Genomic DNA, 13,831 nt, shown 5'->3' on the forward strand with positions numbered 1-13,831 from the left:
TACAACAGTGTGCAACAACAACAACGGTGAACAACAATAACAGTGGTTTACCACAGTTATACAGTGGTGTTCATCAGGGGTCATTAGTGGAACCACTGCTCTTTTTGATACATATTAATGACATTCACTTGGGCGGAGAGGGCATATTTTCAACATTTGCAGTTGACTAAGCTTGGAAATGTAAAGGGTGAGAAGGATAGTAGCAGACCTCAGGAGCACATAGACTGGTGAAATGAGCAGACACATGGCAGCTGAAATTTAATGCAGAGAAGTGTGAAGTGCTGCAGTTTGGAAGGAAAAATGAGGAGACGCAGTATAAACAAAATGGCACAATTTAAAAGATGGTGCAGGAGCAAAGAGACCTTGGGGTTCACATACACAAATCTTTGAAGATTCCGGGAAAAGTTGATCAAGTTTTTTTTTATGTATACGGGATCCTTGTCTTATAAATAGATGCACAGAGAACAAAAGCAAGGAAGTGATGGTAAATCTTTATAAACCACTGTTGGACCTCAGCTGGAGTATTGTGTCCAATTCTGGGCACCACACTTTAAGGTGGATGTAAAGGTCCTGAAGAGGGTGCAGAGGAGATTTACCAGAATGGCACCAGGGATGAGGGAATTCAGTGTTGTAGCGAGACTGGAGAAGCTGGGATTGTTCTCTTTAGAGCAGAGAACGTTAAGGGGAGATTTAGTAAGAGGTGTGGAAAATTATGAGGAGTTTTGATAGAGCAGATAGGGAGAAGCTGTTTCCACTAGCAGGAGGGTTGGTAACCAGAGAACACCGATTCAAGATAATTGGCAAAAAATCCAAGGGGGAGAGGAGAATTTTTTTTTTTTTATACAAGTTGTTATAATCCAGAATGCACTGCCTGAAAGGTGGTGGGAGCAGATTCAATATTAAATTTCAAAAGTGAAGTGGATATATACATAAAAAGGAAAAGTTTGCAGGGCTATGGGGAAAGAGCAGGGGAGTGGGACTAATTGGAGCGCTCTTTCAAAGAGCCGGCACAGGCACGATGGGCCAAATGGCGGCCTCCTATGCTGTGCGATTCAGTGTGAGCGTCGCTGGCAAGCGTGGCATTTATTGCTCAAGGAGGTGGTGGTGGTGGGCCGCCTTGAAGTGGTTTGATACAACTGAGTGGCTTGCTAGACCACAAAGCAGCTAAGAGTCAACAATGTTGATGTGGGAGTCCCATATAGGCAGGTTTCTTTTCCTAAAACTAAAGGACATCAGTGAACCAGTTGTGTTTTTTTAAATAAAAATCCAACAGCTTTATGGTCACTCTTTTTTACTGATACGAGTTTTTTATTTCCAGATTTTTATTTTCTGAAACTGCCCAAGTGGGATTTGAACTCACGTTCTCTAGATTATTAGTCCAGGTCTCTGGGTTACAGGAACATAACCACTATGTTACCGTACCCCATGCTGTGTGAGCAATCACTTCTTGGAGTCCTACACCATTTGTTATTTGAAGTTTTGAAAGCCATTAAATGTTCCCGAAATGAATTTCACTCAGCCACGATTCTGCTACAGGTATCCTTAAATCCTCAATCTACATCACTAAAACAGTTTACCTGGTCATTGTCTCATTGCTGTTTGTGGGACCTTTGTGCACAAATTGGCTGCTGTGTTTCCTGTATTACGACAGTGACTACACTTCAAAAGAACTTCATAGAGTCATAACAGCACAGAAGGAGGCCATTTGGCCCATCGAGTCCATGCCGGCTCTCTGTAGAGCAATCCAGTCAGTCCCATTCCCCTGCTCTATCCCTGTAGCCCTGCAAGTTTATTTCCCTCAAGTGCCTATCCAATTTCCTTTTGAAATCTTTGATTGTCTTCGCTTCCACCACCCTCGTCGGCAGCGAGTTCCAGGTCATTACCACTCGCTGCGTAAAAAAGTTTTTCCTCACATCCTCCCTGTATCTCTTGCCCAAAACATTAAATCTGTGTCCCCTAGTCCTTGTACCATCAACTAGTGGGAACAGCCTTTCTCTACCTTATCCAAACCCGTCATAATTTTGTACACCTCTATCAAATCTCCCCTCAACATCCTTTGCTCCAAGGAGGGGAACAACCCTAGCTTCTCCAAACTAACCTTGTAGCTAAAATCTCTTCATTCAATGTAATGCGCTTTGGGACGTCCTGAAGTCATGAAAGGTACGATATAAATACAATTCTTTCTTTTTCCTTCCCTGTTGTAATAAACTGTTTTCCCCTCTGTGTGTTGCAGCGTATCTACTACCTGTCTCTGGAGTTCTACATGGGCCGGACCCTGCAGAACACTATGGTGAACCTGGGGCTGGAGAATGCCAGTGATGAGGCCATATATCAGGTATGGTGTCTGACAACAGTGAGTGCAGTTGGCTAGACTGCAGTATTATGTAGTTCACACTCAGTAATTTGATGCATAGGCATGAACGGCAGAAACTGCAAATTGGTTAGATTGGGGAACACTCGAGCTACCTTTGGATTATATAGTGAAGGGTAATGATGCTGTAAATTTTTTTTCCACAATGTTGGTTCATTATCATATTGCCGTACAGTTTTCATTCCACTGCTTAGGCTAGGATCTTATGAATACTACGTGCATTCAATCTGACCAACTGTGAAGTGGAATAAAATCCCCTTTTTTATTTTAAAATGAACCTATTCTGTTGAATTCTGTCTTTGACTATTTTGGTTTGAGAGGAAGGCAAGTACAATTCCAGAGGTGAGGGGAGAGTGACTGCCCTTGACATCAAGACAGCATTTGACCGAGTGTGGCATCGAGGAGCCTCAGTAAAATTTGAAGTTAATGGGAATCGGGGAAAATGCTCCACTGGCTGGAGTCCTACCGAGCACAAAGGAAGGTGGCTGTAGTTGTTGGTGGCCAGTCATCTCATCCCCAGGGCATCGCTGCAGGAGTTCCTCGGGGCAGTGTCCTAGGCCCAACTATCTTCAGCTGCTTTATCAATGACCTTCCCTCTGTCGTAAGGTCAGAAGTTGGGGTGTTTGCTGATACTGGTACAGTGTTCAGTTCCATTCACAATTCCTCAGATAATGAATCAGTCATTGCCCGTATGCAGCAAGACCTGGACAATATCCAGGGCTGATAAATGGAAAGTAACACTCGCACCACACAAGTGACAGGCAATGCCCATCTCCAACAAGAGAAAGTCTAACCACCTCCCCTTGACATTCAATGGCATTACCATTGTCGAATCCCCCACCATCAACATCCTGGGGTCACCATTGACAAGTAACTTAACTGGACCACCCATATAAATACTGTGGCTACAAGAGCAGGTCAGAGGCTGGGTATTCTGTGACAAGTGACTCACCTCCTGACTCCCCAAAGCCTTTCCACCACCTACAAAGTCAGGAGTGTGATGGAATACTCTCCACTTGCCTGGATGAGTGCAGCTCCAACAACACTCAAGAAGCTCGACATCATTCAGGACAAAGCAGCCTGCTTGATTGGCACCCCATCCACTACCTTAAACATTCACTCCCTCCACCACCGGCATACCGTGGCTGCAGTGTGTACCATCTACAAGATGCACTGCAGCAACTCGCCAAGGCTTCATCGACAGCACCTCCCAAGCCCACGACCTCTAGTACCTAGAAGGACAAGGGCAGCAGGCGCATGTGAACACCATCACCCCCAAGTTCCCCTCTAAGTCGCACACCGTCCTGACTCGGAAGTATATCGCCGTTGAGTCAAAATCCTGGAATTCTCTACCTAACGGCACTGTGGGAGTACCTTCACCACACAGACTGCGGCGGTTCAAGAAGGCGGCTCACCACCACCTTCTCAAGGGCAATTAGGGATGGGGAATAAATGCTGGCCTTGCCAATGATGCCCACATCCCAGGAATGAATAAATTAAAAAGAGCATTGTGTCCTTCATTTGACCGCTTTATGTTGAAGATGAGATTTCTTTCTTTCCATCCCTTCCTCCCCCACCAAATTGTGTATCATCATTTCTTTCTCTCTCTTGATCTCTGCTCTCTTCCATTCAGCTCTTGAGCTGAGTTTCAAACCTCATATATCACAGAGACTGCTTAATTTCAGCTCTGCAGCATTGCCGGCTTCTGCCCTCGCCTCGCTGCCGAAACTCTCATTCAGGCTTTTGACCGCCTGACTTCATTTCTCCAAAGCCCCTCTCAATGTCCGCCCAAGACAAATTCCGACTTGTTTGAAACTCTTGCCATCAATCTGGTGCCCCACACTAAGTCCAGCTCATTGATGCTCCCTGCTTCCAATGCATTGATTTGGAAATCCTCATCTTCATTTTATATGTCTTCATCCTGCCGCCCTCTGGCCCTCTCTCCTCCTGTGTATCCCCCTCCCTCAGAGCCATCATTGGTGCCAAAGCTTTCAGCCGTCTTGGCTTGACTCTCTGGAACTCCCTCTCTGAACCATTCCTCCATTGTTACTTTCTTTCCTATCTTTAAAAACGTCCTCAAAACATTAATTTGCCTCCACCACACTATTGGTCATCAATCTTCACTTATCTACTATCGCTCAGCATCCAATTCTCTTCTGTGAAGTGACTGGGATGCCTTCTACATTAACAACAAAACTTGCATTTATATAGTGCCTTTAACATAGTAAAACATCCCAAGCCACTTCGCAGGAATTTAATGCCGACAAAAATTGACACTGAGCCCAGGAAGGAGATATTAGGACAAGTAACCAAACGCTTGGTCAAAGAGGTAGTTTTTAAGAAGCGCCCTAAAGGAGGAGAGGGAGGTGGAGATGCGGAGAGGTTTAAGGAGGGAATTCTAGAGCTTAAGGTCCAGACAGCTGAAGACAGCCGCCAATGATGGAGCGAAGGAAGTGGGGAATGCTCAAGTGGCCAGCGTCGGAGGAACTCCGAGTTCTCGGAAGGTTGAAGAGCTGGAGGAGGTTACCGAGATGGGGAGCAGGGAGGCCATGGAGGGATTTGAACAGGAGGGTGAGAATTTTAAAATCGAGGAGTAACTGGACCAGGAGCCAGCATAGGTCAGCGAGCACAGGGGAGAATGGGACTTGGAATACGGAAGCAAAGTTTTGGATGAGCTTACACTTATGGAGGGTGGAAAATGGGAGGCCAACCACACTGTTCCCGCTGGGCTGGTTAAATTGAAATCGGGGCTACGTTTTTTTTTTGTTCTGCTTTTAGGCTAATAACTTAATTAAAATATTTCACAATTTTACTTTAAATTGTGTTGGAGAGAGCACCAACACCTCCATTTACCTCCATTTAACCGTAGTGTTACAAAAATCTAATTTCAAAGCACCCTGTTCCTGGGACTAGGGACAGGGTCACTGGCAAGGCTTGGAAGCTAAGCAGAGCCAGGCCTGGTTAGTACCTGGAGGGGTGACCATCAGGGAAGACCAGGTGCAGAAGGTCACGGAAGGAGCCACGGGAGGAGCAGCTGGTGAGCAGGCCCGGGCGGTGGGCTTGAAGATAGGAGGAATGGTGGAAATGGAATGGCGGCGCGCACAGACGCAGCGGCTTTGCTTCTCCCAGTCATGGGAGCTTGCAAGATCACATTTCGTTGTTCATGTACTTGTGCAATGACAATAAAGTTGAATTATTATTAAATGCCATGGCAAATTAATGTCATCCCCAGCTACACCGACCATATTCGTCTTTCTGTCCTGCAATTCATTAGAGGCTGCAGTGTTATTGCTTCCGGTGTTCTTCAATATTTACTTGGAGAGCACAATTTCCTGGCAGCAATGAACACACCACTTCAACCCTAAAGAGGATTTTATTGCTGCACCATATGTTCATTACTTTATTGATTTATTCAACATCCAGAACATTGAGATTCAGCAGCCAAGAGGAGTCATTCTAGCTAATGGGACAGAAAGACTGCACTGGACTGCACCTCCCATAGAATCATACAATCTCACAGCACAGAAGGAGGCCATTCGGCCCATCGTGCCTGTGCCAGCTCATTGAAAGAGCTCGCCAATTAATCCCACTCCCCCTGCTCTTTCCCCATTGCCCTGCAAATTTCTCTCCTTTTCAAGTCTATACCTAATTCCCTTTTGAAAGTTACGATTGAATCTGCTTTCACCGCCCTTTCAGGCAGTGCATTCCCGATCATCATAACTCGCTGCGTTAAAAAAAAAAAAACAACTCTGTTCATCTCCCCCTTGGTTCTTTTCCCAATGATCTTAAATCTGTCCTCTGGTTACTGATCCTCCTGCCACTGGAAACAGTTTCTCCCTGTCTACCCTATCCAAACTCCTCATAACTTTGAGCACCTCTATTAAATCTCACCATCGAAGAGCTGGCAGAGGCAGGATGGGACAAACGGTTTCCTTCTGTGCTTTAAGATTCTATGAAAAGGGAGAGGTGAATTAGCACAATATCATCATCGGAGCTAAAGCAGCAAAATTGTCTCTAGGCAGTGATTTTGTATGAATTGGGTCAGAGAGGGGCTAGGTCATAAGGTTCCTTTTACCCTGAACCAGTTGTACCTCGAAGTGAACAGAAAAAGGGGGGCTTGTTTGTAGCAAAGATTAAATATTGCCTACTTGATGGGTGAAACTTTTATTCCTCCCCCGCCCCAACTTCTAGCTGGGTTTGGACATTGAGGAACTGGAAGAAATTGAAGAAGATGCTGGACTTGGCAATGGAGGTCTTGGTCGACTGGCAGGTAATCAGAGTTCCCATTTTTAAAAGAATCTCTAAGATCTATTTCCACCCTTTCTTTGCACACGCACACAGCAAAATATTTGAGAACTGACTTTAGGGCTGCCCTTTATTTGGATTCTGTTCCTCCTTTCCCCTCACATTTGTGGCAGGTAGACTTCTTGGAGCTGTGTTCTAACCCAACGCGAAGTTTGCTTTCATACTTACTTTAATATTTGGGTGACTTGTCACCAATGTGTGCCGTGCCTTCCCCCCCACCCACCCACCCCCTCCTCCAATTATTAGCAGCGTGCACAAGCCTGTGGGTCCGGTTGGCAAACAAGAGTGACTTAAAGGCAGAGTAAGCTTGCATCGGCTCTGAAATGGGCCTCTTCTACATCCCTTCAAACTGTTGTTCAGAGGCAGCCTGGCAGCAGACACTTCTGCAGTATGTGAACCCTGGGCAGCTCTCCTAATTCAGCAAGCTATAGGGTGAAGCGACAATTCAAATCAATGCAGTGGATTCATTGTTTAAAGAGAGAAAGAAAGAACTTGCATTTTTATATAGCATCTTTCACATCCTCAGGATGTCCCAAAGCACTTTACAGCCAATGAAGTGCTTTTGAAGTACGGTCACTGTTGTAATGTAGGGAAACACGATAACCAATTTTCACACAGTAAGTTCCCACAAAAAGCATAAATTACCAGATCATCTCAAGAGTTTTACCAGATGTTGGTTGAGGGATAAATATTGGAGCAGGAGAACTCTCCTGCTCTTCTTCTTCGAAATAGTGCCATGGGATCTGTTGCATCCACCTGAGAGGGCAGACAGAACCTTAGTTTAACGTCTCATCTGAAAAATGGCACCATTGACAGTACAGCACCCCCTCAGTACTGCACTGGAGTGTCAGCCTAGATTTTGTGCTCAAAACCCTGGAGTAGGACTTGAACCCACAACCTTCTGACTCCGAGATGAGAGTGCTACCACTGGGAGCTCCCCTAGTGTCCTGGCCAACACTTTTCCCTCAATCAACATGACCACAAGCAGATTTGTTTGCAGTTTGTGGGATATCACTACTCCACAGGGATTGGGTGCCTTGTCCAAGTCCCTACCCATGTACCTTTTCCAAGTGGCATCTCACCATGAAAATAATTCATTGGCACTTTTCCTAATTACATTTATTCTTGATTTTATTCTGTTTCCTTGACCTGACCAGTAAAGCAGCAATATCATGTAAATGCACTACACAAGAAATATTTGCATTTATATAGCGCGTTTAACAACTTCAGGTCTTCTATAGGCCTATTAACAGTAAACGGGTTGTCAGAGGAGTGGTGGGGCCGATTAGGGGCCAAAATGAAGAACGATTGATGGAGGCAGAAGGCATGACTGAGGTACTAAATGAGTACTTTGCATCGGTGTTTGCCAAGGATGAGGACTTTGCCAAAGCTACGGTAAACTAGGAGGTTGATGCGATACTGGATGAGATAAAAATAAACAGGAGGCTGGCAGTACTTAAAGTGGATAAGTTACCCGGTCCAGAAGGGATGCATGCTAGGTTGTTGAAGGAAGTAAGGGTAGAGATTGCGGAGGTGTTGGCCACAATCTCCCAATCTCCCTTAGATACAGGGATGGTGCCAGAGGACTGGAGGATTGTAAATGTTACACACTTGCTCAATAAAGGGGAGAAGGATAAACCTGGCAATTACAGGCCAGTCAGTTTAACCTTGGTGGTGGGGAAGCTTTTAGAAACAATAATCCGGGAGAAAATTAACACCCACTTGGGCAACCATGGACTAATAGAGAGCCTGTATGGGTTTATTAAGGGCAAATCGTGTTTGACTAACTTGATTGAGTTTTTTGATGAGGGATCAGAGAGGGCGGATGAGGGCAATGCAGTTGATGTGTGTATGGATTTTCAAAAGGCGTTTGATACCACATATTAAGCTTGTTAGCAAAATTGAAGCCAATGGGATAAAAGGGGCTGTAGCAGTGTGGATACAAAATTGGTTAAGGGATAGAAAACAGAGTTGTGGTGAATGGCTATTTTTCAGACTGGAGGGAGGTATACAGTGGAGTTCCCCAAGATTCAGTACTAGGGCCACTGCTGTTTTTGAGGTACACTAATGACTTGGACTTGGGGGTTCAGGGCACAATTTTGAAATTTGCAGATGGCACGAAACGTAGAAGTGTAGTAAGCAATGAGGAAGATAGTGATAGACTTCAAGAGGATGTAGACAGGCTGGTGGAATTGGCGGACACATGACAGATGGAACTCACCGCAGAGAAGTGTGAGGCGATACATTTTGGGAGGAAGAATGAGGAGAGACAATACAAGCTAAATGATACAAAATTAAAGGGGGTGCAAGAACAGAGTGACCTGGGGGTGTTTGTGCACAAATCTTTGGAGGTGGCAGGACAGGTTAACAAAGCAGTTAATAAAGATCCTGGGCTTTATAAATAGAGGCATAGAGTACAGAAGCCAGAAAATTATGCTAAACCTTTATAAAACACTAGTTCGGCCCCAGTCTGGAGTATTGTGTCCAATTCTGGGCACACACTTTAGGAAGGACGTGAAGGCTTTGGAGAGAGTACAGAAGAGATTTACTAGAATGGTTCCAGGGATGAGGGATTACAGTTACGTGGATAGACTGGAGAAGCTGGGGTTGTTCTCCTTGGAGCAGAGAAGGCTAAGAGGAGATTTGAGAGGGGTGTTTAAAACCATGAAGGGTTTAGATAGAGTAAATAAAGAGAAGCTGTTTCCAAAGGCAGAAGGGTTGATAACGAGAGGACACAGATTTAAGGTGATTGGGAAAAGAACCAGAGGCTGACGTGAGGAAAAACTTTTTTACGCAACAAGTGGTTAGGATTTGGAAAGCACTGCCTGATAAGGTGGTGGATACAGATTCAATAGTAGCCTTCAAAAGGGAATTGGATAAACACTTGAAGGAGAAAAAATTGCAAGGCTATGGGGAAAGAGTGGTGGAGTGGGACTAACTGGATTGCTCTTCGAAAGAGCCGGCACAGACTCGATGGGCCGAATGGCCGCCTCCTGTGCTGTACTTTTCTATGATTCTCAGGACATCCCAAAGTGCTTTACAGCCAATGAAGTACTTTTTGAAGTGTAGTCATCGTTGTAATGTAGGAACTGCAGCAGCCAATTTGCACACCGCAAGCTCCCACAAACAGCAACATGATAATGACCAGATAATCGGGTTTTTTTTAGTGACGTTGGTTGAAATAAATATTGGGCATGATCCTGGGGAGATCTCAACTGCTCTTCTTCGAAATAGTGCCATGGGGTCTTTTACATTCACCTGAAAGTACAGACGGGGCCTCGGTTTAACATCTCATTTGAAAGACGGCACCTCTGACAGTGGCGCACTCCCTCAGTACTGCATTGGGAGTGTCGGCTTCGGTTTTGTGCTTCAGTGGAGTGGGACTTGAACCCATAAGCTTCTGACTCAAATGCCGAAGTGTTACCCACTGAGCCACAGCTGACACCTCGGGGTAGAGTTTCTGCTTTAGGTGCAGTCGGCAGTCTGGGTGCAAATTGCGCTGGTTTTCCGAAGTGAAATTATGGTTCAAGGTTCTGCTCAAACTCATTTGCATATCAGCGAATGCAAAATCTTCCTTGAACCAGCACAATCGGGCAGCGTTATTAGAATGTAATTGTTTATTTTCTTTCATTAAAAATATTCCTTGATGTATTTAAGAGTGGTAACCTGGTACAGTTTTATTCATACAGCTGAAAATGGGTTTATCACCAAAATTAAGCAATTTTAAGAAGGGTGTCTAGTCCACCACCTGTGAGTAACCTGATTTTAAATAACTGAAAATGACTTTAAAAAACTATATTGAACCATTTACTAGTTTCATTGGTATACAGTAGTCAGTTTCCTAGTACAGGTAGACTATCCTTTATCCGAAAACCTCGGGACCAGCCGTGTTTCGGTTTTCGGAAAATTTCGGATTTCAGAAGGTATTTTATAAGACTGGGAAATTTGCCGGGGGTGTGGGTCGGCGGGGGGGTCGGCGGGGGTTGGGGGTCAGCGGAGGGTCGGGGGTCGGCGGGGGTTGGGGGTCGTCGGGGTGGGGGTCGGCGGGGGTTGGGGTCGTGCGCACGACTTACGCTGAACGAAACCTTTCGGTTTTCAGAGGATTTCGGTTTTCGGAAGTGTGGATAAAGGATACACTATCCCTTATCCCAAAGGGTGGGGGGTCGGTGGGGGGTCGGCGGCGGGGGTCGGGGTCGTGCGCACGACTTACGCTGAACGAAAAAACCTTCGGTTTTTAGAGGGTTTCGGTTTTCGGAAGTTCGGATAAAGGGTAGTCTACCTGTAAATTAAATGTTGTTTTCATTATTTAAAAGTTTCTAAAACGTGCCTATTCGTGTCCTTGTGTCTAAAAAAAAAAAAAAAAAAGCTTAATTTTAAGCGCCTCCTCGAAGGCCCACAAACGGGCACCATTAGCAGAAACCCGCCATGGTGATTCACTCACTCGGGGGGGGTTTGGCCAGTTTTGTGGGTGGGGCTATCTTCCAGCGTGATGTTTTTTAAACCAGCGCAAAAGATCACGGAAACTCGATTTGCACTGGGCATAACTTGCGCTTGATATTCCTCGATCTTTTGCGCTGGTTTGGCCGATTTTCGGGCAATTTGCGCAGGAAACCAGCGCAACCTAGCGGAAACTCTACCCTCATGTTTTAACAGTGAATGTACCAATAAAACAATACTGTCACTTTTGCTAATCATATTTATTCTTGATTTTAGCCTGTTTTCTTGATTCATTGGCCACACTGGGTTTGGCAGCTTACGGCTATGGAATTCGCTATGAATTTGGTATTTTTAATCAGAAGATTCAGAATGGCTGGCAGGTGAGTTTGCTGGAATTATTAAGTTTCCTAATGATCCATTATCAAACAAAAGAGGCAAAAACAAACGTTATTGCTGTTGGACACCTGCCAACTAACAAACTCCATCTTGCAGACTGACTTGCAGACAACTAAGATTAAAGCTCATGGAACTGAAGGCAAATTATTAACCTGGTTAGGAGATTGGTTAGGCAGTAGGAGACAGAGTAGGGATAATGGGTATGTAATCAAATTGGAAGGCTGTGACTAATGGTGTCCCACAAGGATCTGTGTTGGGGCCTCAACTATTCACTATATTTATTAATGACTTGGATAATGCAATAGAGAGCCATATACTGTATCCAAGTTTGCTGATGACTCGAAGATTGGTGGCATGGTAAGTAGTGTAGACAGGAGCATAAAATTACAAAGCGACATTGATAGATTAAGTGAGTGGGCAAAAGTGTGGCCAATGGATTTCAATGCAGGCAAGTGTGAGGTCATCCATTTTGGACAATAAAAGGATAGCTCAGTATTATTTAAATGGTGAAAAGCTAGGAACAGTGGAGGTCCAAAGAGATTTAGGGGTCCATGTACACATCACTAAAATGTAGTCATCAGGTACAAAAAATAATCAAAGCAGCTAATGGAATGTTGGCCTTTATAACTAGAGGGCTAGAAAATAAAGGGGAGGACATTTTGTTCCAGGTATACAAAGCCCTGGTTAGACCATATCTGGAGTACTGTCTATAGTTCTGGGCACCGCACCGTAGGAAGGATATATTGGCCTTCAAGGAGTGCAGCCCAGATTCACCAGAATGTTACCAGGGTTCCAGGGGTTAGATTATGAGGAGAGATTACATAAACTAGGCTTGTATTCCCTGGAATATAGAAGGTTACGGAGTGATTTGATTTGAGGTTTTTAGTATTTTGAAAGGAATTGATCGGGTAGATAGAGAGAAACTTTTTCAGCTGGTGGGGGGGGGAGTCTAGGACAAGGGGCATAACCTTAAAATCAGAACCTGGCCATTCATGAGAAAAGGTAGGAAACTTCTTCACGTAAAGGGTGGTAGAAGTGTGGAACTCTCTCCCACAAAAGGCAGTAGATGCTAGCTCAGTTAATCATTTTAAATCTGAAATCAATAGATTTTTGCTAGACGGGGGTATAAAAGGATATGGAGCCAAGGCAGGTGGATGGAGTTAAGATACTGATCAGCCATGATCTCATTGAATTGGCGGAACAGGCTTGAGAGGCTGAATGGCCTACTCCTGTTCCTATGACTTGCTTCAGTCTAGATCACCAGACAAGTTTGGATGAAGAAGGTCCTTCAGTCCATTTGACCTCATCTTTCCAGAATTACATAGAATTTCACAGCACAGAAACAGACCATTCGGCCCAACTGGTCTATGCCGGTGTTTATGCTCCACACGAGCCTCCTCCCACCCTACTTAATCTCACCTATCAGCATATCCTTCTATTCATTTCTCCCTCATGTATTTATCTAGACTCCCCTTAAATACTAGTCCATTCTGTCTTCCCATTATGGCATCTAACTGAATCCAGTGTTGTGACCAGCCCTATTTAACAAACATATTGGTCGCACTATGCTATAGAAATGTTTTTCCTTAAGCCAATACACCTTAATGTTGCATTTTTTTTTGGTAATGGTCTTAATACTTCATTCCACATCCTGCGCACAATGTAACAGTACAATCTAGCTTTATGGGCTCTGGGCAAGCCACATACTCAGCACACACGTGGAGTTATCATCATGACATTGCAGGGTAGGCAGTACCTTCACTTCTGCATCATAGGAAGCCCTGAGGCTGCAGCGATTTGTTTTTCCACAGCTAAGTTTGTATCTGTTACGTTAAACTTGTACCGAACCTTGGTTAGACTACACTTCCGTGCACAGTTCTGGTCTCCATATTACAAAAAGGATATCTAGGCACTGGTGAAGGTGTAAAAAAGATTTACAAGGATGATACCAGAACTGAGAGGTATGAGCAAAGATTGAACAGGCTGGGGCTCTTCTCTCTCAAAGAGAAGGCTGAAGTGTGACCTAATATAAATCTTTAAAAGGCTGAAAGGGTTTGATAGACGTAGAGAAGATGTTTCCACGTGGGGGTGGGGGGGGGGAGAGGAGTCCAAAATAAGGGGTCATAAATATAAGATAGTCCCCAATAAATCCAGTAGGGAATGAAGGTGAAACTTCTTTACCCAGGGAGTAATTTGAATGTGGAACTCGCTACCACACGGAGTGGTTGAGACGAATAGCATAGATGCACTTAAGGGGAAGCTAGATAAACACATGAGGGAGAAAGGAATAGAAGGATATACTGATCGGGTGGGAAGAGGCTC

The 13,831-nt window shown here is 44.7% G+C and overlaps 1 protein-coding gene across 1 annotated transcript in view; it reads left to right on the top strand.

The window, feature by feature from the left end:
• The first annotated feature begins 1,018 nt into the window (after positions 1-1,018).
• pygb (phosphorylase, glycogen; brain) overlaps positions 1,019-13,831 on the top strand; it is a 124,724-nt gene continuing 111,911 nt past the window's right edge. Inside the window, exons 1-4 of the mRNA XM_085977923.1 lie at positions 1,019-1,057; positions 2,234-2,335; positions 6,563-6,641; positions 11,390-11,493. Of these exons, the coding sequence (XP_085834049.1) occupies positions 1,019-1,057; positions 2,234-2,335; positions 6,563-6,641; positions 11,390-11,493 (324 nt within the window). The remainder of the gene's footprint in view (positions 1,058-2,233; positions 2,336-6,562; positions 6,642-11,389; positions 11,494-13,831) is intronic.

Source organism: Somniosus microcephalus, chromosome 3, assembly GCF_052327205.1.
Source record: "Somniosus microcephalus isolate GS21.2 chromosome 3, FLI_Smic_1.0, whole genome shotgun sequence".
In the NCBI taxonomy this organism is placed as follows: Eukaryota; Metazoa; Chordata; class Chondrichthyes; order Squaliformes; family Somniosidae; genus Somniosus; species Somniosus microcephalus.